Raw genomic sequence first — 21,916 nt, 5'->3', positions numbered from 1 at the left:
CGCCCCGCCCCGCCCCGCCAGCGCGACTGACAGCGCCTCCGCCCAATAGCCACGCCAACCACGGAGCGCGGACCAATCGGCGCCAGATGTCCGTCCCGTCGCTGCGCTCTCCAATTGGCGCAAGGGTACCTCCCCTGCCACCCTGCGGTCGGCCACCAATAGGCAGTGAGGGCCGGCCCGAGCACGCTCCGCCCCCTCAGGGCTATTGAGACTTTGGATTGGCCAATTAGTCGGCAACGTGGGCGCCGCTTCCTCTCTGATTGGCGTATCCGGCGCGAGGCGCCCGGCGCTCATTGGAAGAGTAGGCTGCGAAGGGTAGGATGGCGCGAAGAAGCCTGTGGAGCGCGGGCTAGGTAAGTGCGAGGAGTAGTGGTTGCCGTGGTCCGGGGCGGGATGGAGGCAGGGGTGGCCTTGGGCACCGAGAGCGCAGCTCGGCGCCCGCGCGGCCCTCCTCCTGGGGCTTTGGGGGGACGGGGTCGCGCGTCATCGATGCCCCAAGCCGCGGTTCGCACCCGCGGGCGGGCGGGCAGAAGGCACAGCCGAGCGAGGGTCCGAGCGAGTCCCGGTGGCGGGAGGGAGCCCGGTGCCGGGGCCGCGCGGGCTGGCTAGCGGGGCTGGGACCGGAGGGCCCCTGTCCTGGGGCCGTCAGCCCGCACAGCTGCAGGGCCAGTTTGGGCTGTGGCAGCAGTCTAGGGGCCGTGGGGTGGGGCGGGAGAGGGTTGGGGGTGGACAACCTCGGAGATGCAGCGCCCGATGGGAAGAGCAGATGTGCGTAGGTGGCAGGGTGCGTCTGCAGGGCGCCCTGGTCCATCGGACGGCCAAGGCGGGGTCTGCCGGACACCCAGGTCTGGGGGAGTGGTGAGTGCTCAAAGCCTCAGGGGCTGAAGAGAGAAGAGATGCCCAGGGCAGAAGACGATCCTGAGAAGCGACGGGGGCCAGAAGTCCAGGCTGGCCAGTTCTGGAGAAACCACAGAGGTGGCCCAGCCGTGGGAGGACCTGTATGGCCACCCAAGGTCCCAGGTGAAAGCGTCCTCCCAGCAGCCCAGGATGAAGGAGTGCTCGTTGGCACCCTTTGTGGGAGTGCGAGCCGGAAAAGATGCCCATCCTTGAGAGTGGGCTGCTCCCAACAGGGCTGGACACCCCAGGGCAGGTCAGCCTCTGGATGACTGAGTTCTGCAGAGTATGGAGACCAAATGATTCCCTTTGGATTTGTTAACAGGTGGGCTGTGTAAACTCAGGGTCGGCCTAATTTGGGTCGGGGCTTAGAACACACAGCCTGGACCTGCATCGCAGGCCAGCCACTTGCTGGCTGCATGACCTTAAGCTTGTCGTTTAACCACTCTGTGCTTCTATTTTCTCACCAGCAAAACAGGGGTTATAATATTGCTCGTGTGATGTCTGAGTTCATACCTGTCACGTGCTTGGAAGAGACTAAGTGTTTGATAAAAGTCAGCCCTCGACCTTCCATTACCTTTGGTGATTTTAGGGCAACATCAGTGGAGCTGTATGTAGTTTGCCTGAATTTAGCTCCGAACTTGGCCAGAGAAAGAATTAACAGTTTCAGTGTGTGGGGATTGGGTCCTCCCACCCCGACCAACCCTCCGGGTGCTTTGGGTGGCTGTCTGGTTGAGCGGGAGAGGCCCTGAACACGTTTATTTTAGGGCATTAGTTTTTTTTTTTTTTTTTTTTAATTTATTTATTTATTTTTATTTTTTTCATTTCTATATTTATTTTTTTTAACATCTTTATTGGAGTATAATTGCTTTACAATGGTATGTTAGTTTCAGCTTCACAACAAAATGAATCAGTTATATATATACATATGTTCCCATATCTCTTCCCGCTTGCGTCTCCCTCCCTCCCACCCTCCCTATCCCACCCCTCCAGGCGGTCACAAAGCACCGAGCTGATCTCCCTGTGCTATGCGGCTGCTTCCCACTAGCTATCTACCTTACGTTTGTTAGTGTATATATGTCCATGCCTCTTTATCGCTTTGTCACCGTTTACCCTTCCCCCTCCCCATAGCCTCAAGTCCATTCTCTAGTAAGTCTGTGTCTTTATTCCTGTTTCACCCCTAGGTTTTTCATGACATTTTTTTTTTTTTAAATTCCATATATATGTGTTAGCATACGGTATTTGTCTCTCTCTTTCTGACTTACTTCACTCTGTATGACAGACTCTAGGTCTATCCACCTCATTACAAATAGCTCAATTTCGTCTCTTTTTATGGCTAATATTCCATTGTATATATGTGCCACATCTTTATCCATTCATCCGATGATGGACACTTAGGTTGTTTCCATCTCTGGGCTATTGTAAATAGAGCTGCAATGAACATTTTGGTACATGACTCTTTTTGAATTATGGTTTTCTCAGGGTATATGCCCAGTAGTGGGATTGCTGGGTCATATGGTAGTTCTATTTGTAGCTTTTTAAGGAACCTCCATACTGTTCTCCACAGTGGCTGTATCAATTTACATTCCCACCAACAGTGTAAGAGGGTTCCCTTTTCTCCACACCCTCTCCAGCATTTATTGTTTCTAGATTTTTTGATGATGGCCATTCTGACTGGTGTGAGATGATATCTCATTGTAGTTTTGATTTGCATTTCTCTAATGATTAGTGATGTTGAGCATCCTTTCATGTGTTTGTTGTCAGTCTGTATATCTTCTTTGGAGAAATGTCTATTTAGGTCTTCTGCCCATTTTTGGATTGGGTTGTTTGTTTTTTTTGATATTGAGCTGCATGTGTTGCTTGTATATTTTGGAGATTAATCCTTTGTCAGTTGCTTCGTTTGCAAATATTTTCTCCCATTCTGAGGGTTGTCTTTTCATCTTTTTTATGGTTTCCTTTTCTGCGCAAAAGCTTTTAAGTTTCATTAGGTCCCATTTGTTTATTTTTGTTTTTATTTCCATTTCTCTAGAAGGTGGGTCAAAAAGGATCTTGCTGTGATTTATGTCATAGAGTGTCCTGCCTATGTTTTCCTCTAAGACTTTGATAGTTTCTGGCCTTACATTTAGGTCTTTAATCGTTTTGAGCTTATTTTTGTGTATGGTGTTAGGGAGTGATGTAATCTCATACTTTTACACATACCCATCTAGTTTTCCCAGCACCACTTATTGAAGAGGCTGTCCTTTCTCTTCTGTACATTCCTGCCTCCTTTGTCAAAGATAAGGTGACCATATGTGCGTGGGTTTATCTCTGGGCTTTCTATCCTGTTCCATTGATCTATCTTTCTGTTTTTGTGCCACTACCATACCGTCTTGATAACTGTAGCTTTGTAGTATAGTCTGAAGTCAGGGAGCCTGATTCCTCCAGTTCCTTCTTTCGTTCTCAAGATTGCTTTGGCTATTCAGGGTCTTTTGTGTTTCCATACAAATTGCAAAATATTTTGTTCTAGTTCTGTGAAAAATGCCAGTGGTAGTTTGATAGGGATTGCATTGAATCTATAGATTGCTTTGGGTAGTAGAGTCATTTTTACAATGTTGATTCTTCCAATCCAAGAACATGGTATATCTCTCCATCTATTTGTATCATCTTTAATTTCTTTCATCAGTGTCTTATAATTTTCTGCATACAGATCTTTTGTCTCCTTAGGTAGGTTTATTCCTAGATATTTTATTCTTTTTGTTGCAATGGTAAATGGGAGTGTTTTCTTGATTTCACTTTCAGATTTTTCATCATTAGTATATAGGAATGCCAGAGATTTCTGTGCATTAATTTTGTATCCTGCCACTTTACCAAATTCATAGCTCTAGTAGTTTTCTGGTAGCATCTTTAGGGTTCTCTATGTATAGGATCATGTCATCTGCAAACAGTGACAGCTTTACTTCTTCTTTTCCAATTTGGATTCCTTTTATTTCCTTTTCTTCTCTGATTGCTGTGGCTAAAACTTCCAAAACTATGTTGAATAAGAGTGGTGAGAGTGGGCAACCTTGTCTTGTTCCTGATCTTAGTGGAAATGCTTTCAGTTTTTCACCATTGAGGATGATGTTTGCTGTGGGCTTGTCATATATGGCCTTTATTATGTTGAGGAAAGTTCCCTCTATGCCTACTTTCTGCAGGGTTTTTATCATAAATGGGTGTTGAATTTTGTCAAAAGCTTTCTCTGCATCTATTGAGATGATCATATGGTTTTTCTCCTTCAGTTTGTTAATATGGTTTATCACATTGATAGATTTGCGTATATTGAAGAATCCTTGCATTCCTGGAATAAACCCCACTTGATCATGGTGTATGATCCTTTTAATGTGCTGTTGGATTCTGTTTGCTAGTATTTTGTTGAGGATTTTTGCATCTATGTTCATCAGTGATATTGGCCTGTAGTTTTCTTTCTTTGTGACATCCTTGTCTGGTTTTGGTATCAAGGTGATGGTGGCCTCGTAGAAGGAATTTGGGAGTGTTCCTCCCTCTGCTATATTTTGGAAGAGTTTGAGAAGGATAGGTGTTAGCTCTTCTCTAAATGTTTGATAGAATTCGCCTGTGAAGCCATCTGGTCCTGGGCTTTTCTTTGTTGGAAGATTTTTAATCACAGTTTCAATTTCAGTGCTTGTGATTGGTCTGTTCATATTTTCTATTTCTTCCTGATTCAGTCTTGGCAGGTTGTGCATTTCTAAGAATTTGTCCATTTCTTCCAGATTGTCCATTTTATTGGCATAGAGTTGCTTGTAGAAATCTCTCATGATCTCTTTTATTTCTGCAGTGTCAGTTGTTACCTCTCCTTTTTCATTTCTAATTCTATTGATTTGAGTCTTCTCCCTTTTTTTCTTGATCAGTCTGGCTAGTGGTTTATCTATTTTGTTTATCTTCTCAAAGAACCAGCTTTTAGTTTTATTGATCTTTGCTATTGTTTCCTTCATTTCTTTTTCATTTATTTCTGATCTGATTTTTATGATTTCTTTCCTTCTGCTAGCTTTGGGGTTTTTTTGTTCTTCTTTCTCTAATTGCTTGAGGTGCAAGGTTAGGTTGTTTATTCGAGATGTTTCCTGCTTCTTAAGGTGGGCTTGTATTGCTATAAACTTCCCTCTTAGAACTGCTTTTGCTGCATCCCACAGGTTTTGGGTCGTTGTGTCTCCATTGTCATTTGTTTCTAGGTATTTTTTGATTTCCTCTTTGATTTCTTCAGTGATCACTTCATTATTAAGTAGTGTATTGTTTAGCCTCCATGTGTTTGTATTTTTTACAGATCTTTTCCTGTAATTGATATCTAGTCTCATGGCGTTGTGGTCAGAAAAGATACTTGATACAATTTCAATTTTCTTAAATTTACCAAGGCTTGATTTGTGACCCAAGATATGATCTATCCTGGAGAATGTTCCATGAGCACTTGAGAAAAATGTGTATTCTGTTGTTTTTGGATGGAATGTCCTATAAATATCAATTAACTCCATCTCATTTAATGTATCATTTAAAGCTTGTGTTTCCTTATTTATTTTCATTTTGGATGATCTGTCCATTGGTGAAAGTGGGGTGTTAAAGTCCCCTACTATGAATGTGTTACTGTCGATTTCCCCTTTTATGGTTGTCAGTATTTGCCTTATGTATTGAGGTGCACCTATGTTGGGTGCATAAATATTTACAATTGTTATATCTTCCTCTTGGATCGATCCCTTGATCATTATGTAGTGTCCTTCTTTGTCTCTTCTAATAGTCTTTGTTTTAAAGTCTATTTTGTCTGATATGAGAATTGCTACTCCAGCTTTCTTTTGGTTTCCATTTGCATGAAATACCTTTTTCCATCCCCTTACTTTCAGTCTGTATGTGTCTCTAGGTCTGAAGTGGGTCTCTTGTAGACAGCAAATATATGGGTCTTGTTTTTGTATCCATTCAGCCAATCTGTGTCTTTTGGTGGGAGCATTTAGTCCATTTACATTTAAGGTAATTATCGATATGTGTGTTCCTATTCCCATTTTCTTAATTGTTTTGGGTTCGTTATTGTAGGTCCTTTCCTTCTTTTGTGTTTCTTGCCTAGAGAAGTTCCTTTAGCAGTTGTTGTAGAGCTGGTTTGGTGGTGCTGAACTCTCTCAGCTTTTGCTTGTCTGTAAAGGTTTTAATTTCTCCATCAAATCTGAATGAGATCCTTGCTGGGTAGAGTAATCTTGGTTGCAGGTTTTTCTCCTTCAACACTTTCAATATGTCCTGCCACTCCCTTCTGGCTTGCAGAGTTTCTGCTGAAAGATCAGCTGTTAACCTTATGGGGATTCCCTTGTGTGTTCTTTGTTGTTTTTCCCTTGCTGCTTTTAATATGTTTTCTTTGTATTTAATTTTTGACAGTTTGATTAATATGTGTCTTGGCGTATTTCTCCTTGGATTTATCCTGTATGGGACTCTCTGTGCTTCCTGGACTTGATTAACTATTTCCTTTCCCATATTAAGGAAGTTTTCAACTATAATCTCTTCAAATATTTTCTCAGTCCCTTTCTTTTTCTCTTCTTCTTCTGGAACCCCTATAATTCGAATGTTGGTGCGTTTAATGTTGTCCCAGAGGTCTCTGAGACTGTCCTCAGTTCTTTTCATTCTTTTTTCTTTATTCTGCTCTGCAGTAGTTATTTCCACTGTTTTATCTTCCAGGTCACTTATCCGTTCTTCTGCCTCAGTTATTCTGCTATTGATCCCATCTAGAGTACTTTTAATTTCATTTATTGTGTTGTTCATCGTTGCTTGTTTCATCTTTAGTTCTTCTAGGTCCTTGTTAACTGATTCTTGCAATTTGTCCATTCTATTGTCCATTCTATCTCCAAGATTTCGGATCAACCTTACTATCATTACTCTGAATTCTTTTTCAGGTAGACTGCCTATTTCCTCTTCATTTGTTAGGTCTGGTGGGTTTTTATCTTGCTCCTTCATCTGCTGTGTGTTTTTCTGTCTTTTCATATTGCTTATCTTACTGTGTTTGGGGTCTCCTTTTTTTTTGCAGGCTGAAGGTTCGTAGTTCCTGTTGTTTTTTGTGTCTGTCCCCAGTGGCTAAGGTTGGTTCAGTGGGTTGTGTAGGCTTCCTGGTGGAGGGTACTAGTGCCTGTGTTCTGGTGTATGAGGCTGGATCTTGTCTTTCTGGTGGGCAGGTCCACGTCTGGTGGTGTGTTTTGGGGTGTCTGTAGACTTACTATGATTTTGGGCAGCCTCTCTGCTAATGGGTGGGGTTGTGTTCCTGTCTTGCTAGTTGCTTGGCATAGGATGTCCAGCACTGTAGCTTGCTGGTCGTTGAGTGAAGCTGGGTGCTGGCGTTGAGATGGAGATCTCTCGGAGATTTTCGCCGTTTGATATTATGTGCAGCTGGGAGGCCTCTTGTGGGCCAGTGTCCTGAAGTTGGCTCTCCCACCTCAGAGGCACAGCACTGACTCCTGGCTGCAGCACCAAGAGCCTTTCATCCACACGGCTCCTTAATTTGGGATGATTCGTTGTCTATTCAGGTATTCCACAGATGCAGGGTATATCAAGTTGATTGTGGAGCTTTAATCCGAGGCTGCTGGGAGAGATTTCCCTTTCTCTTCTTTGTTCTCACAGTTCCCAGGGGCTCAGCTTTGGATTTGGCCCCGCCTGTGCGTGTAGGTCGCTGGAGGGCGTCTGTTCTTTGCTCAGACAGGACGGGGTTAAAGGAGCCACTGATTCGGAGGCTCTGGCTCACCCAGGCCGGGGGGTAGGGAGGGTCACGGAGTGCGGGGCGGGCCTGCAGCGGCAGAGGCCGGCGTGACGCTGCAGCCTGAGGCGCGCCGTGCGCTCTCCCGGGGGAGCCGTCCCTGGATCCCGGGACCCTGGCAGTGGCGGGCTGCACAGGCTCCCCGGAAGGGCGTGTGGCCAGCGACCTCTGTTCGCACACAGGCCTCCTGGCGGCGGCAGCAGCGGCCTTAGCGTCCCATGTCCGTCTCTGGGCTCCGCACTCTTAGCCGCGGCTCGCGCCCGTCCCTGGAGCTCTCTCAAGCAGTGTTCTTAATCCCCTCTCCTCGCGCACCAGGAAACAAAGAGGGACGTAAAAGTCTCTTGCCTCTTCGGCAGGTCCAGACCCCTCCCCGGACTCTCTCCCGGCCAGCCGCGGGGCACCAACGCCCTGCAGGCTGTGTTCACGCCGCCAACCTCAGTCCTCTCCCGGCGCTCCGACAAAAGCCCGAGCCTCAGCTCCCAGTCCCGCCCGCCCCGGCGGGCGAGCAGACAAGCCTCTCGGCTGGTGAGTGCCGGTCGGCCCGATCCTCTGCGCTGGAATCTGTCCGCTTTGCCCTCCGCACCCCCGCTGCTGTGCTCTCCTCCGCGGCTCCCAAGCTCCCCCACTCCGCCTCCCGAAGTCTCCACCCGCGAAGGGGCTTCCTAGTGTGTGGACACTTTTCCTCCTTCACAGCTCTCTCCTGCTGGTGCAGGACCCGTCCCTATCCTTTTGTCTCTGTTTAGTTTTTTCTTTTGCCCTAACCAGGTATGTGGGGGGTTCCTTGCCTTTTGGGAGGTCTGAGGTCTTCTGCCAGCGTTCAGTAGGTGCTCCGTAGGAGTTGTTCCACGCGTAGATGTATTTCTGGTGTATCTGTGGAGAGGAAGGTGATCTCCGCGTCTTACTCTTCCGCCATCTTCCCGGAAGTCCTCAGTGCATTAGTTTTGAAAGAAGATCTTCCCTCATTCTCCCCTTGAGTCCTTAGTTTGAGTCAACAAAAGCTGCCGGAAACCCGAGTGTTGCCCCCAGGGTGGAGGTGGGCCCATCTGCCGCGGCCCCGCCTTCCTGTCCCAGCGTTGGCGGCGTGGGGTCCTCAGGCCCCCTCAGAGCCCCAGAGCCCCAGAGATGCAGGAAAGCGATTCCACCTGGGAAGGCTCGGGGACGTAACTGGAGTTTCCTCAAAGCCTTGTGCTGGGCCCTAAGAGTTGATGCACCTTCACACAGCAAACAGCGCCCGCTGTCAGCTGTGCCCCTGAGACGGTACCTGCACTCGGATGCTCCTGGAAGGCCCCGCTCCGTCCAGGCCCACCCCGTGCCTGCTACTGGGTGCTGCCTGGGCACATGCTTGTCCCCGGTTGGAGAAGCACAGGCCTGGAGGGTGGCTGGCTCACCCGGGCCCTGCTCTTGGTCCGGCCCCTGGGCCAGTGTCGGGTACCCAGCGGGTGCTCCGCCAGTGGGCACTCTGCTTCTGGGGGCCCTACCCCCCATCACGGAAGCTTGAGGCCCTTCGGTTGGTGGTTACCCACTGGTTTTCCTGCCCCATGTCCAGCTGCTCGTCAGGATCCGAGCCTTATATACAGGCACCTCCCGGCTGTGTCCCCACGCAGGCTCCCTCCCCCCCCCCGTCATTCAGAATCCAGACCCCAGCCCACTCCCGCTTCAGGGCCCACGCCGGGGTAGGGGGGGGGGCGCTTTCCACACGTCCAGGGGAAGAACACACGCACTTCCTCTAGAATTTACAAACCCAGGTTGGTATTCTGTCCAGATGTCTGATGCTCGGGCGTCTTCCACACGGCCTCAGGGTGCACTCCTAGCTACTCAACATCCCCCAGCCGCCTTGCAGCTGGTACCGGGGCCCTGCACTCAGGCCGCCCTTCTGCTCTGATGTGCAGTCCTGAGGGCCTCGGTGTCTCCCCTCAGCCTCAGCAGTGTCTACTGTCAGCCCTGCCCTGAGCAGCTGGCCTGGGAGCCCCCTGCCCCCTACGCCAGCAGAACGTGGGAGCAGCCTGCTGGCCCGGAGACCCCCTGCCCGGGCTGTGGGCCCCAGAGCCTCGTGCTGCCCCCTCCCAGAAGCTGCTTCCAGAGGCTCCCTGAGCAGACCGCAGATGAGGGGGTGTACACGGCCTGGTTCTTTAAGCTTCCGGAGCAACCTGACACCATCCAGAGGCCCGGGCCTTGCTGCTGCTGCTGGACGCTGAGCCTGGCCTCTGCTGAGTGGCCACGGCCTTAGTGTTGCTGCCCTGCTGCATCCCCGGCTGTGCCGTCTTGGGTGGACACGCCGCTGGCTGCCCCTCCTGCCAGCGGGGAGGGCAGGCTGCAGGCCGGGCCAGACTCGGTGTCCGCTGTTCTCTGCTGGGGCAGCTCGGTGGTCACAGCGGTTCCGACCTCCTGGGCGTCCTCTGAGATCCACCACACGTGGCCTTTTCTGTTCTTTCCAGATCGCCGTGGAGACACACTTAAGGGAACTCACACCGGAGAACGCAAAGCAGGCTCCACTCGGGTGAGCCCGGCGCGCACGGGCCTCTGACTGTATCCGCCGCCGTCACCCCAGAGAGGTGGGTCAGGGCAGGGCGCCCCTGGCCTGGGGGGCGTGGGGCTGGGACACAAGCCGGTTTCTCCCGCCTTCTGCGGGGGATGAAGTGGGCTGACCTTCAGAATGTGAGGCGGGGGGTGGCTCTTCAGATGCATCTGTGTGTGGATTGAATCCTAGGTTCTGAGTTACCGAACAATTGCCCGGACAGAAGCGCCGCCTTGGACGTCTCTCAGTGCTGTCCCTGGTGCAGTGAAGCCTCTCCAGGCTCCGGGCTGACGGTGTGGCCCTGTCACAAAGGGAACCGCGCACCTGGGCTCCGCCACTCTGCTGCACTCAGCTCCCGGGCTGCTCGAGGGGACGACAAGCGCGTCAGAATTGTGTCCCTGGGAATCCGTCCATCTCTGTGGTCACCCCATTGAAAAAATGGACGTGGATCAGTTGGACCTGAATCCTAGAATTATTGCTGCAGTTAAGAAAGGTGCGTTTGCTGATGTTTATATAAAGTGATTGTGTAAAAGCATGAACGCACAGATATACACACCTCATGTAGAACAGGTTTACCAGGTTGCCTGTCCGAGCCTCGGGGACCCTCTGGTTACTGATCCCAAGACAGCTGGTCCTGATCAACGCCCTGATGCTGGAATGTGCCGCAGGTTTTTCAGTTGTGTGTGTTTTTAACTGAAAGGACTTCTTTTAAGTTAATTTCATTTTCATCAAAGCAGTACACACACAGTGTCTGAAAAGTGACACGGAACTACTTACCACTTAGGAGTCTTTTAGCAGCATTTTGTATTTATATCTGGGTTGCTGGCGAGTGTGCTTGTGTTGCTGTGTTTGATTTGTCTGTGTTATGAGTCCTCACAGGCCTCCTGTTTTGGGGGTGAGGGCAGGCTGGTGCCTGTGTGCCCCTACTTCCTCCACACCTCCCCCCCACAGTTGGAACACAGTTTGGGTCCCATTAGCCATCAGGGTTGTGACTAGAGACATAATGGCTGCCACTGAACCCAGGGTTATGACTGTTTCCTTTCTTGTACCGTCTCTGGTTTCTCCCCCCAGAGTTAGTGGTTGCCTCCTTTTTTCATGCACTGCATCTCCTCTGTACTTCTGATTATTCCCACGTCGCAGTAGGTCTGTCAGGCAGCAGTGACTCTTTTCTAAATGCTCAAAGGGTTGGCCAGCCCACCGAGTCTGCTGGCATCTGGGCGCGTCCATCCCCAGGCTGCACTGGCCCCTCCGCAGCCCGGCTGGTGCCCCGCACCCGCCCTCTGTTCTCTCTGCCTCCCGGGGTGTCTGTGAGGGACGCTTCGACATCAGGTGCTTGTGAGCAGGTGACAGGGGCCCTGAGTGAGCGCAGGGCTCGGCAGCAGGGTGCCCCCCTGCTCCTCCATCCTGAGAGCACAGCAGTAGTTTTGTTTTCCCCTTTCATTCAGTCTTTGTCTTTTAACTGAAGCACTCAGTGCATACGTATTTAAGGTAATTCCTGATAAATGTAGGTTTAACCCTCCCTTATTATGCTGCGCTGTTTGTCCTATTTTTTGTGTTGTTTTTCTTTTATGCTTTCTTCTGGATTGGTTGGATCTATTTTTAGCGTATTTTTTTCTTTCTACTCGTTTGAAAGTAATATGCTTATCTAAGCTCAAAATTGTTCATTTTCCTCATGAAACACCAGCTCCCTTGGGCCGTTCACCCTGTAACCCAGCCCTCCGCGGTACTGCCACCAGCATGCTGACTCTTCTTTTGTCTGTTCACCCCACTGGCCATCCCGTGGCCTGGGTGTTCCTTTGGATCCCTTCCTGCGGCTTCTCCCTCGTGCATGGTTCCCCCGACTCGGCCTGGGCCCTTCCCAGGCTGTGCACACACAGACCTGTCTTGGGAGATGTGTCCGGGCGGGCATGGGACCAGGCGGAGGCCGCTGCTCCCGGCACCAGGGAGAGGCCCAAGCATCCGGCTTCTGCAGCCAAGACGTGGGCCTCCCCAGGCCCCTTCCCTCCCGTCCCGTCACGGTCGCCCTCTATCTGGGGGTCCCTGCAACTTCAGGGAGCAGGTGGACTGGCCCCTGCCCACCAGGTCCCCAGAACTGGAGGATACCTGTTGTCCCTGCTGTGTCTGACCTTGTCTTGTAATTGATTCTATACCTTCAGCCAAACTGAGGTCAGTAAAGGAGGTTCTGCATCTTTCTGGACCAGACCTGCAGAGACTGACCCGCCTCTCCGGCCCCGACGTGCAGCGCTTACTGAAGGCGGCCTCCTCACACCTGCAAGGAGGCAGCGTCTGCACAGGTGCCCGGTGCCCTGGGGTCTGGCTGGAGGAGTGGGGCGTGGGGCTGAGCCCAGAGGCCACGGCGCTGCAGCCCGAGGGGCCTCCTGGCCCAGGGGCGGCTGTGCGGGACTGGGCTCACCTGTTGTTTCCCCGCACCCAGCGCTCCACCTGCTCCAGCAGGAGGAGCAGTTCCCTGAGCAGCACGAGCGCCTGAGCCTGGGCTGCCCCGTGCTGGACGGGCTCCTCCGCGGCGGGCTGCCCCTGGACGGCATCACCGAGCTGGCCGGACGCAGCTCCGCCGGGAAGACCCAGCTGGCACTGCAGCTCTGCCTGGCCGTGCAGCTCCCACGGCGACACGGAGGCCTGGGGGCCGGTGAGTGCGGCCACTTCGGGGGGCGGGCAGGGGTCCTGACCTGTCACCTCGCGGGCACCTGCCCTCAAGGCCAGAGGCTGCCCCTGGGGGCCGTTTTCCAGGGTTCCCGTCTCTGTCTTCACAACCGCTCTGCGATTCTTGCCTCAGGAGAGGAAGGTGGGCCAGGGACCCCTCAGTGGGAGGGAAAGTGCAGAGCCCCGGGGCCTGGCCGAGGGGGGACAGAGCCGGCCTGGGGTGACTCCGAGAGACATGTCCCCTGCAGAGGCTTGGCCCGCAGCCACTGTGACCGCATTAAATGTGGGGCCTGAGGCACATTTTCCTGAGAAAGTGATTTCCCAAATCAGGTCTGAAAGGCCCAATTTTGAAAAGAATGGCCAGGCGGCTCTGCACTTCAGAAAACGTGGAGCTCCCCCCCGCCAACCCTCAAACGCTGGGCCGCCTCGCCGCCAGCTTCTCGAAGCCCCTCTGTGGGCGGGCACCCCACTCATCTGTCCCAGTGAGACGCCCAATAGGGTGTGGGGCGAGGAGCTTCGAGGGCCGTGCGACTGGGTTTGGCTGTGACCCTTCTGTCCAGGCCTCTCCCAAGATGCGGAGAACACGGGTGCCGCGGCGTTGTGACGAGGGTCTCGGCCACGTCGGGGGCTCCCCAGGCAGCCCTGCCCCCGGGAATGGGCTGGAACGTGCCAGGGAAGGTTAGGGAGGCCTCAAGGGTCAGGAGCTCACCACTGACACGGTCAGACGGTGCTTCTCCCTCCATCCTGCATCTCTTTTCCAAGTTTGAAAGTCTGTTGAAACAGAATCGGGTCAAAATGAAAGTTACACACTCACAAATAGGGCACGCGGACGTGGTGTCAGTGCTTCTGGCTCTTCTCTGGGTCCCCTCCCCGGGGCGGTGCCGTGACCGGTACAGCGAGAGGAACGGTAGGTTTAGCCGTGGCCCTGAGAGTCCTGGTGGGGCTCAGCCAGCGCACCGCCAGATCACAGGCCTTTCTTATTTATTTATTTATTTTTGGCTGCGTTGGGTCTTCGTTGCTGCACGCAGGCTTTCTGCAGTTGTGGTGAGCGGGGGCTGCTCTTCACTGAGGTGCGCAGGCTTCTCATTGCGGTGGCCTCTCTTGTTGAGCATGGGCTCTAGGCGTGCGGGCTTCAGTAGTTGTGGCGCACGGGCTCAGTAGTTGTGGTTCGCGGGTTCTAGAGCTCAGGCTCAGCAGTTGTGGCGCACCGGCTCAGTAGTTGTGGTTTGCGGGCTCTAGAGCCCAGGCTCAGTAGTTGTGGCGCACGGGCTCAGTAGTTGTGGTTCGCGGGCTCTAGAGCACAGGCTCAGTAGTTGTGGCGCACGGGCAATTAGTTGCTCCGCGGCACGTGGGATCTTCCTGGACCAGGGCTCGAACCTGTGTCCCCTGCATTGGCAGACGGATTCCTAACCACTGTGCCACCAGGGAAGTCCTGAGGCCTTTCCTCTTTCTTTAACTCAGTGGTTTTTAGCATTTTCACAAAGTTGTGCGCCCACCACTACTATCTAGTTCCAGAACATCTCATCACCCCAAAAAGAAGCCCCATCCCTATGAGCAGTCACTCCGCACTCTCCCCTCCCCCAGCCCCTGGCAACCACCCATCCGCTTCCTGTCTCTATGGATTCGCCTGTTCTGCACATTTCAAATAAACGGGATCATGCACATGTGCCCTTTCACCCAGGGTTCACCCACGCTGGAGCACGTGTCGGTGCTTCCTTCCTTTGCAGGGCTGAATAATGTTCCTTCACGTGTACAGACCACAACTTAGCGACCCTTTCATCCGCTGACAGTCATGTGGGTTGTTCACACCTCTTGTTCGTGCGTGGCTTCGGGTGGACACCTAGGAGTGGGATTGCTGGGTCGTATGGTAGCTGCGTGTTCCGCTCTTTGAGGAACTGCCAGACTGTTCTCAGCAGTGGCTACACCGTTTCACTTCCCATCAACGACACAGGAGGTTCCAGTCCCTCCACGTCTGAGCCGACGCTTGTCCCTCTGACGCCAGCGTGGGTGGCTTCTCACCGTGGCGCCGACCGCACCCCCGGTGGCCGGTGACGTTGGCCGTCTCTTCACGTGCTGCTGCTCATTTGTGTGTTTTTGGAGAAATGTCTGTTCCAATCTCTTGCCCATTTAAAAGCCTGGGTTATTTGCCTGTGGAGCTGTAGGAGATCTTTATATAATCTGGACACTAAACTCATCAGATAAACAATTTGCAGTATTTTCTCTATTCGGTTGTCTTCTCCCTCTCTTGTTGGTGTCCTTTAAAGCAGTTTTTCACTTTGATGATGTCCAATTTGTTTCTTGCTTGTGCTTCTGATGTCATGTCTGAGGACCCACTGCCTAACCCAAGGTCATAAGGTTTACCCATGTTTTCTTCTAAGAGTTTTGTGGTTTGGGCTCTCATATTTGATCCATTGTGATTTAGTTTTCCTATATGGTATGAGGTAAGGGTCTAATTTCATCCTTTTGCACGTGGGTGTCTCTGTCCCAGCGCCATTTGTTAAAAATACTCTTTCCCCACTGAATTGTCCTGGGGCCTTTGTTGAGAATCGGTGGCCCCTGGTTCTTTTCAGCGCAGGACTCCGGGGGTATCTTCTGGTGGGGATTCCAGGCCCCTGGTGATGCATCGCCTGTGTTTTGTTTACTGGCTTTTCCAGGCGCAGCAAAGACAGTTACCACCAGGTAGCCCAGACCCATAGGAGGAGCCTTGACAGTGGAATTGAGGGAACATCCGCCCAACAGGGCCTGGGAGGGGCATCTCCCTGTGTCTGCAGGAGGGGGCGTTTCCGAAAGCCGGGAGCCCCTACAGTTCCCCTCGCTCCCACTCGGACAGCCCAGGGTAGGCAGACCCACAGGGTGAAGTTCCGGCAGCGAGGGGCCTGCGCTGGGAGGTGGGCGCCGGCCGGCCCCCATGCTGGGTCAGAGGGGCAGACCCACGAGAGGCAGTGCAGGAAGGAGAGGGTCGTTGGCCTTTGGCGGGGCGGCCTCAGGCCACCCCCAGCTGCTCACCGCCCTGCGGCTTCCCAGGGGCCATTTACGTGTGCACAGAGGACGCCTTCCCCAGCCAGCGTCTGCAGCAGCTCATCGCTCAGCAGCAGCGCCTGCGGATAGATGTCCCAGGGGACGTGCTCAGGAAAATCAAGTTTGGCCACCAGATCTTCATCGAGCACGCAGCCGACGTGGTAAGCGTCTGAGGGGAAGCCGGCCGTGCGGGCGGGCCACGTGCACGACCCGCGAGGTCAGGCCCCGGTGCCCACCTGCGGCGAGTCGCCTGCTGGGGGCCGTGTGCTCCGCTCAGGCTGGCACTACTCGTTACCTGGACTCAGGCTGAACTGAGCGTCCAGTGTGTTTCTGGCAGCCTAACCCCAAGGGAAGAGCGGGCAAGGGAGGGCACCGGACACGCCACCTCCTGCCCCCTAGAGGAGGCCCCGGCAGGGCACAGAGGTGCCCGCGGCCCAGAGGACGGGACCCGCCGTCCAGGCCACTGGCCCGGCAGCAGCCGTGGTGTAGGGTTGTACCTCTGCCTCTGAAGGAGGGGAAAGCCCCCTTGTCGAGCCCCCCCCACCCCGATTGCTGAGCACGCCTGGCAGGGCCGCTGGGGCGACACCACACCTGGAAGCCATCCCCGGGTCACGCGCCCTCCCCGTGGGCAGACAGCGGTGGGAACACAGAGGGCAGTGGCCCCTGGGGAGGGGGCAGGGGCAGGCAAGCGGCCGGGGAGCAGCCAGCTGAGGTCATTGTTTGGGGCTGAATAACGAAGCAAAGGCTTCAGGAGGGAGATGGGAGACGGAGTACAGACCAGTGCACCGAACACAAGTGTGCAGAGCCACCCACCCAGGCCCTTCCCCCATTTAAGAACTGCTATAAAAAGAATTTCCGGTAAAGGATGAGCTGTATAAACTTTTAATTTTAAAAAATTTTACCGTAAAATACATGATCACACATAGCACGGGGAAGTGACACGATGAGCGGTGGCACGCGAGCCCGGGCTGGTTCAGGGCACGGGCGGCCCGGGGTGGACCGGCGGCAGGTGGCCGTCCCCTAGGGGCCCAGCGCGGCCGTGGCTTTGCAGGTGAGTGCGCGCTGGCGGCGGGCAGCGCGGTTATTAGCGTGACGGTGCTCAGGGCGTGGACACAGGAGAAGACGAGGTCAGTGCTACAGGCTCCGGCTCCAGGCCCTCCAGCCTCGCGACCGTCCCCTGGCTGTCACAGGGCCCTCTGGACGCACACAAGCAGCACAATCCTCATCCTTCCGGTGCATCCTCACTGAGAAACGCAGCAGTGGGTCAGGGCCAGGCCGACCGAGACCCCGGCGGGGGGTGGGGGCACATTCCTAAGTTCTGTTCCGGGAGCAGCTCTGGTGGAGGAGGCCCCCAGCCCCTCGCTGGTGTCTGCCCAGCAACTGGGGGGCCCTGCCGGGGGGAGGCGGGAGGTGCGGACCAGGGCCTGATGCTGCTGCACAAACGGAGCCTCGGGGTCCCAGGCCTCCTCCCGGGGGACGGGGTCTCCAAGCTAGGCCCCTCTCGAAGTGCCGACGCTGCAGCAGGCGGGTGCAGCCCTGCCCCCGCCCCCGGCCCCCCGGTGCCCCAGCGCTGCCTGAGGTGGCGGGAAGGGGTGCAGGACTCACGTTAAGGCTGGCGTCCTCCAGGCCGCTGCTGCTGCTGTCGTTTTCCACAGCGAGGGGCTCCGCTGGAGACAGCCTGGAGAGGTAACAAGCACAGAGTCGAATTTCATCCCAGACACCCAGCAGCTCTCAGGAGTGCCTGACGGGATGGCCAGTGTGTGGCCACTGGGCACCAGGGCCGAGTCCAGGCCGGCAGGGCCAGGCGGCCCCAAGGGACAGGGCTGCCCCGAGCACAATGCGTAGGGCCTTGGGGGGCAGGTGGGGCTGGCCTGGAGGCACCTGAGGCCCCACGCCGGGCCGGCTGGCGTCCTAGCACACAGCCTGGGCGCGGCCCGGGGGTCTTCACGTGGGAGGCAACGCTGGTGGCGGGACAGACTCAGGTCCCCGCACACCTGCTTCCTCCCTCCACTGGGTGGGGCTGGGCAGTCCTGGTGACCGTGGTGGTCCGGGTGGTCGGTGCCCAGCACGGGGCCACTGAAGGGGAGGGGCCCGGCCACTGTGATGGCCCAGGACGGGGCGTGGTGAGGGGCCCCCCCCGCGGGGGTGGTGACGGCCACCTCCCCTCGGCTTCCAGGACACCCTGCTGGAGTGCGTGCGTAAGAAGGTGCCTGTGCTGCTGTCGCGGGGTATGGCCCGCCTGGTGGTCATCGACTCCGTGGCAGCCCCGTTCCGTTGTGAGTTTGACCAGGCGGCCTCGGCCCTCAGGGCCCGGCATCTGCAGGCGCTGGGGGCCGAGCTGCGCCGGCTGAGCTGCACCTTCCGGAGCCCCGTGCTGTGCATCAACCAGGTGGGCCCCCCTCCACCCATGGGGAGGGCGAGGCCGGGGGGGCCGGGTCCTCACCGCCACTGACCCCGATCTGGACCCTCCAGGTGACGGAATCCACAGAGGAGCGGGGTGTGGCAGCCGGGCCGCCGGGGTGAGTGGGGCGCCCCGAGGGCAGGGGTGGCGGGGCCCGCAGATCCACACACAGCACAGGACAGTCGGGCTGTTTTCTGTCTCAGTGTCGGGGGAGAGCGGGCTTCTCCGGCCCTGGGCATAACCTGGTCCAACCAGCTCCTGGTGAGGCTGATGGCCGACCGGCTGCGCCCTGAGGAGGCCGCCTCCGCCGCGCCCCGCCGCACCCTGAGGGTGCTCTCCGCCCCCCACCTGCCGCCTTCGTCCTGTTCCTACACGGTCACCGCCGAGGGTGTGCGGGGGACACCTGGGACTGAGTCCTGCTGACGTGTGGCCCTCCCTCTGGTTAGGGTCCCCTCAGGTACCAGGGGCTGCAGGAAGCGCCCAGAATCCACAGCCTGCCCCCACCCCCACCGGCTGCTGCAGCGTCTCTACAATAAGCAGCAGCTTCCTCCCCCTGGGCCCACGTTAGCTCCCGCCCGGATGCAGGCCCCTGGGCCCCGGCCAGACAGGGCCTCCACCTTGACCCCCACAGGCTCCGCATCCCCTTCCCAAAGCTCCCAACACCCACGCCTCGGGCCACAGCGGGGCCGAGGTCAGACGAGTGCCCACTGGCCCTCCTCACCCCGTGGTTGGGCTGTCGGCTCCTGGCCGCCAGCACACCCCCTGGCCCCGGTCTGGCACAGGGTGGAGAACACACGGCAGGCCAGGCCGCAGGGTCCGGGAGAGGCATCGGGGCCGGGGGAGGTGCCTTGTGCGCTGCCCCTGCCACCAGCCCCCCAGCCCGCAGCGAGCGCTAGCAGCCTCGGCGCCGGCTTGGCCCATCTGCCGGGAAATCCGTTCTGGGCAGACGAGAACTATTCTAAAGGGAGAGCACATCCCGCTGTGCCCTCAGTGCCTCCTCCAAGGCTGGCCACAGTGGCCGGGACCGTCAGCCCTGGCCTGGGGGCGCATCCACTCTGGCAGGGCGCTCCTGCACTGTGCATAGAACTCGGGACCTCCCATCAGCCGGGGTCCTGCTGCATCGGGCCAGAAACTCCAGAATCTGAGCATCTGGTCGTGGCAGCACAAGGCCCCACGGTCACCAAGGGACGTGACTGCCCAGTTCCGGCAGGGCTGCGCCGCCTTCACCCCCATCATCACCCTGCCTCTGCCCCCTCCCCGCTGCTGCCCGGCACAGAGCAGCCCCGGCCGGACAGACGTGCCGGGAAGGCACTTGCAGCCCCTGGACCCTCACCAGCGCTTGCTCTTTGCCAGGCACTGTCCTCAGGACTCATACACGTGACGTCTGTCCTCACAGCCTGGGGCAGCCCTGTCACTGCACTTTCAGCGCCCTGGCCACCCTCCCACAGCTCCAGGAGCTAGACACTGGTCCCAAGCTCCCACGGGCTCACTGGGGCGGGGCGGTAAACCCGTCACGGGGCACACGCTTTGTGCACGTCATTCTAGGACTGGATGATCCAGTTACAACTTTCATCATGTTTTCAAAGTAGTCTGTGACCCTAAAAAGACTGGGTGCCTAACGTTAAACAGGAAAGGGTTCTTTTAGGGTTGGAGTTTTACAAGAGAGCCTTTCCACAAAAGTACAGGGGCTTTACAACAGGAAATAAAACACTTTATTTTTGTAAGTAAATATAAACAGTTTCAAATGATTTCCTAGGCAAGTCACACCAACAGTGAGAAAAGAAAACTACTGCTCCAAGACAGAAGGTATGTTTCGTGGCCAACCCCCTGCAGAGGTGCGGACCAGCACAAGCGCACCCACATTCGGCCTCTGGGCAGCCGCACCCGCCCACCAGGCAGACAGGCCGCCCTGGGGGTGCTCACCCACCAGGGGCCATAGAACTTGGCAGTGGGGTTTTCTCTCTGTGTCTCAGGAACACCAAGCCCCAAAGCAGTGTCCACCCTACCTCCCTGGCCTCTCAGCCAATCCCATCCCCCAGAGCACACCCCAGGGACAATCGGACGGTCCTCACAGGCCTGTGACCCCCGAGGGGTAGCTGCACACCACTGTATACACCATCTGAGTCCTCCTGTCGTGGTGGAGAACTCAGTGGAAGCCGCACAGGTCTTTACGCATCAGCCCGATTGCACGGAGAAGACGTGTGCAGGACGATGCTCGCTTAGCTCACTTGAACTTCACCTTTGGTTGGTGCTATCCAGTGCTGCTTTAGTTTCCAGATATCCCATGATTACACAGTACAACGTCTAAACATACCAAAAGTTGGCCTCGTACAGATGTAACATGCCTTCCCCAGAACATTCTATGAAGTTATAACAATGAGTGCTACAAACTAAACTCTGAATTCTTAGCAGTACTTATACTTTACTGTAAAGGCAATAACTAATTACATGATACTCCTAGCAGCCTCCTGACCAAACAAATAATAGGGACTTTTTTTAAGTTTCAGAAAATAACTACCTGAATCCCTGCAGCACCAGAAGTGCCTGCTCCGCCTGGGGAGGGGCGCAAGGGTCAGGAGGCCCAGCTCTCCACGACCTCAGCCCTCAGACACTCACGCAGACCCTCAGCTCCTCCACTGCCAGTCCGTCCTCTGACCAGGGGAGTCTAACTTGATAGACACAGCACAGTGTAGAAATGGGTGCTGGCCCCCTAGGGTCCCCTCACCAGGAAAGGAAGAGGGAGGGCTGGACCACCCCCACTGCTCTCTCCGAGAATGTTAAAATCCTGACTACCAGACTGCAAGTAGGTTACAACCTGGCTTCTCTCTATTTTGATACAAGTTCAAAAATCAGACACTGCCGAGTCCCAGGTAGCATCCCCTCTGAGACACGAAGGCTTTTACAACCCAGCTTCAGGAAGGCCCTCGAGCCTCTCTTACCCCGAATGCTGTCTCCATGTGGCCTTACAAAGGCCACCATAACCCTCGGGGAACCAGGGCCAGAGGGCTCAAAGCCAGACAAGGTTCAACTAAGGCCCCTGCAAAGAAGGTCTCTTTTCACCAACTGGAAGCTTAAAATTAAATCCTGTTCTTAGCCTCATGTTTATTCTTTCTAAATGCCCTTTGTTTTTCCAGAGACAACTGTCACTAAGGGAAACCGAGTGGGTTTCAGATGTCCTGTACCAGATCTGTGGCTGGGAGGAAACTTCAATGTAGTGGGAGGAGGAGCCAGGACAGCTTGGTCCCCTCCTGGTTCTGATGTGACACAGACACATCACCCCCACTGCACCTAAACGTGAACCTGAAAGGGCCACAGTGCCCACATGGGGACACAGCTCTGCTCTTTTTTCCAGTGGTTTCTTACAACCCATCATATTTTTTTAAACACCTCTAGAGAGCATTTTGAAAGTTCCTGATCCATCGGAAACTGCAAAACCTAAGGAGTCAGGAGCTGAGGAAAGGAGCGTGGCCAGAGGAGACAGGCTGCAGGAGACCGGTCAGCCTCGAGGGCCCCCAACACCGGGCCAGGGTGTCTGCCTCTGGGGGGGCACAGCAGCTCTCACCAACACAAGCACCAGTGCCCTGAGGTGATCCACTACTGAATTATAGAAACTTTTAAACAAAACTTAAGTTAAAGTCTAGCCTTGCTGTACCGAAACCCCAGGACGCTGCTGCCTCTAGCCCTC

General features: G+C 54.9%; 2 protein-coding genes across 6 annotated transcripts in view; one reads left to right on the top strand and one right to left on the bottom strand.

Annotated features, from left to right (window-relative positions):
• Positions 1–267: 267 nt before the first annotated feature.
• Positions 268–19,960, top strand: XRCC3 (X-ray repair cross complementing 3). Of its 2 annotated transcripts, none has more exons than XM_027120719.1 (9): positions 268–353; positions 10,072–10,188; positions 10,344–10,644; positions 12,308–12,445; positions 12,586–12,798; positions 15,837–15,991; positions 18,007–18,219; positions 18,303–18,349; positions 18,435–19,960. In XM_027120719.1, the coding sequence occupies exons 3-9, from the start codon at positions 10,590–10,592 to the stop codon at positions 18,652–18,654; spliced, it is 1,041 nt and encodes a 346-aa protein (XP_026976520.1). In that variant the 5' UTR covers positions 268–353; positions 10,072–10,188; positions 10,344–10,589; the 3' UTR covers positions 18,655–19,960. The 2 variants fall into 2 exon arrangements, with proteins under 2 accessions (XP_026976520.1, XP_026976519.1); XM_027120718.1 differs by lacking the exon at positions 268–353 and adding an exon at positions 8,110–8,161.
• KLC1 (kinesin light chain 1) overlaps positions 16,697–21,916 on the bottom strand; it is a 58,322-nt gene continuing 53,102 nt past the window's right edge. For all 4 annotated transcript variants that reach the window (XR_003435658.1, XM_027120697.1, XM_027120702.1 and 1 more), the window contains 2 exons: positions 17,436–17,508; positions 16,697–17,074 (listed from right to left, as the gene is read on the bottom strand). Coding sequence is in view for 3 of the 4 variants with exons in the window: in XM_027120697.1 (XP_026976498.1) it covers positions 17,072–17,074; positions 17,436–17,508 (76 nt within the window). In the remaining variant the exon portion in view is untranslated. The remainder of the gene's footprint in view (positions 17,075–17,435; positions 17,509–21,916) is intronic.

The sequence above is a fragment of the Aethalodelphis obliquidens genome, unplaced genomic scaffold (genome assembly GCF_003676395.1).
Source record: "Aethalodelphis obliquidens isolate GAN/ISIS:26980383/991018 unplaced genomic scaffold, ASM367639v1 scaffold21, whole genome shotgun sequence".
NCBI lineage: Eukaryota > Metazoa > Chordata > Mammalia > Artiodactyla > Delphinidae > Aethalodelphis > Aethalodelphis obliquidens.
The sequence above is the reverse complement of the archived record's forward strand: the minus strand, read 5'-3'. Positions and strand labels throughout refer to the sequence as shown.

Bases quoted from the DNA above. Each gene is read 5' to 3' on its own strand.
- XRCC3 (XM_027120719.1), top strand. From the start codon at position 10,590: ATGGACGTGGATCAGTTGGACCTGAATCCTAGAATTATTGCTGCAGTT. The intron at 15,992-18,006 runs GTAAGCGTCTGA...CTCGGCTTCCAG, and splicing joins TCGAGCACGCAGCCGACGTG to GACACCCTGCTGGAGTGCGT. The intron at 18,220-18,302 runs GTGGGCCCCCCT...TGGACCCTCCAG, and splicing joins CCGTGCTGTGCATCAACCAG to GTGACGGAATCCACAGAGGA.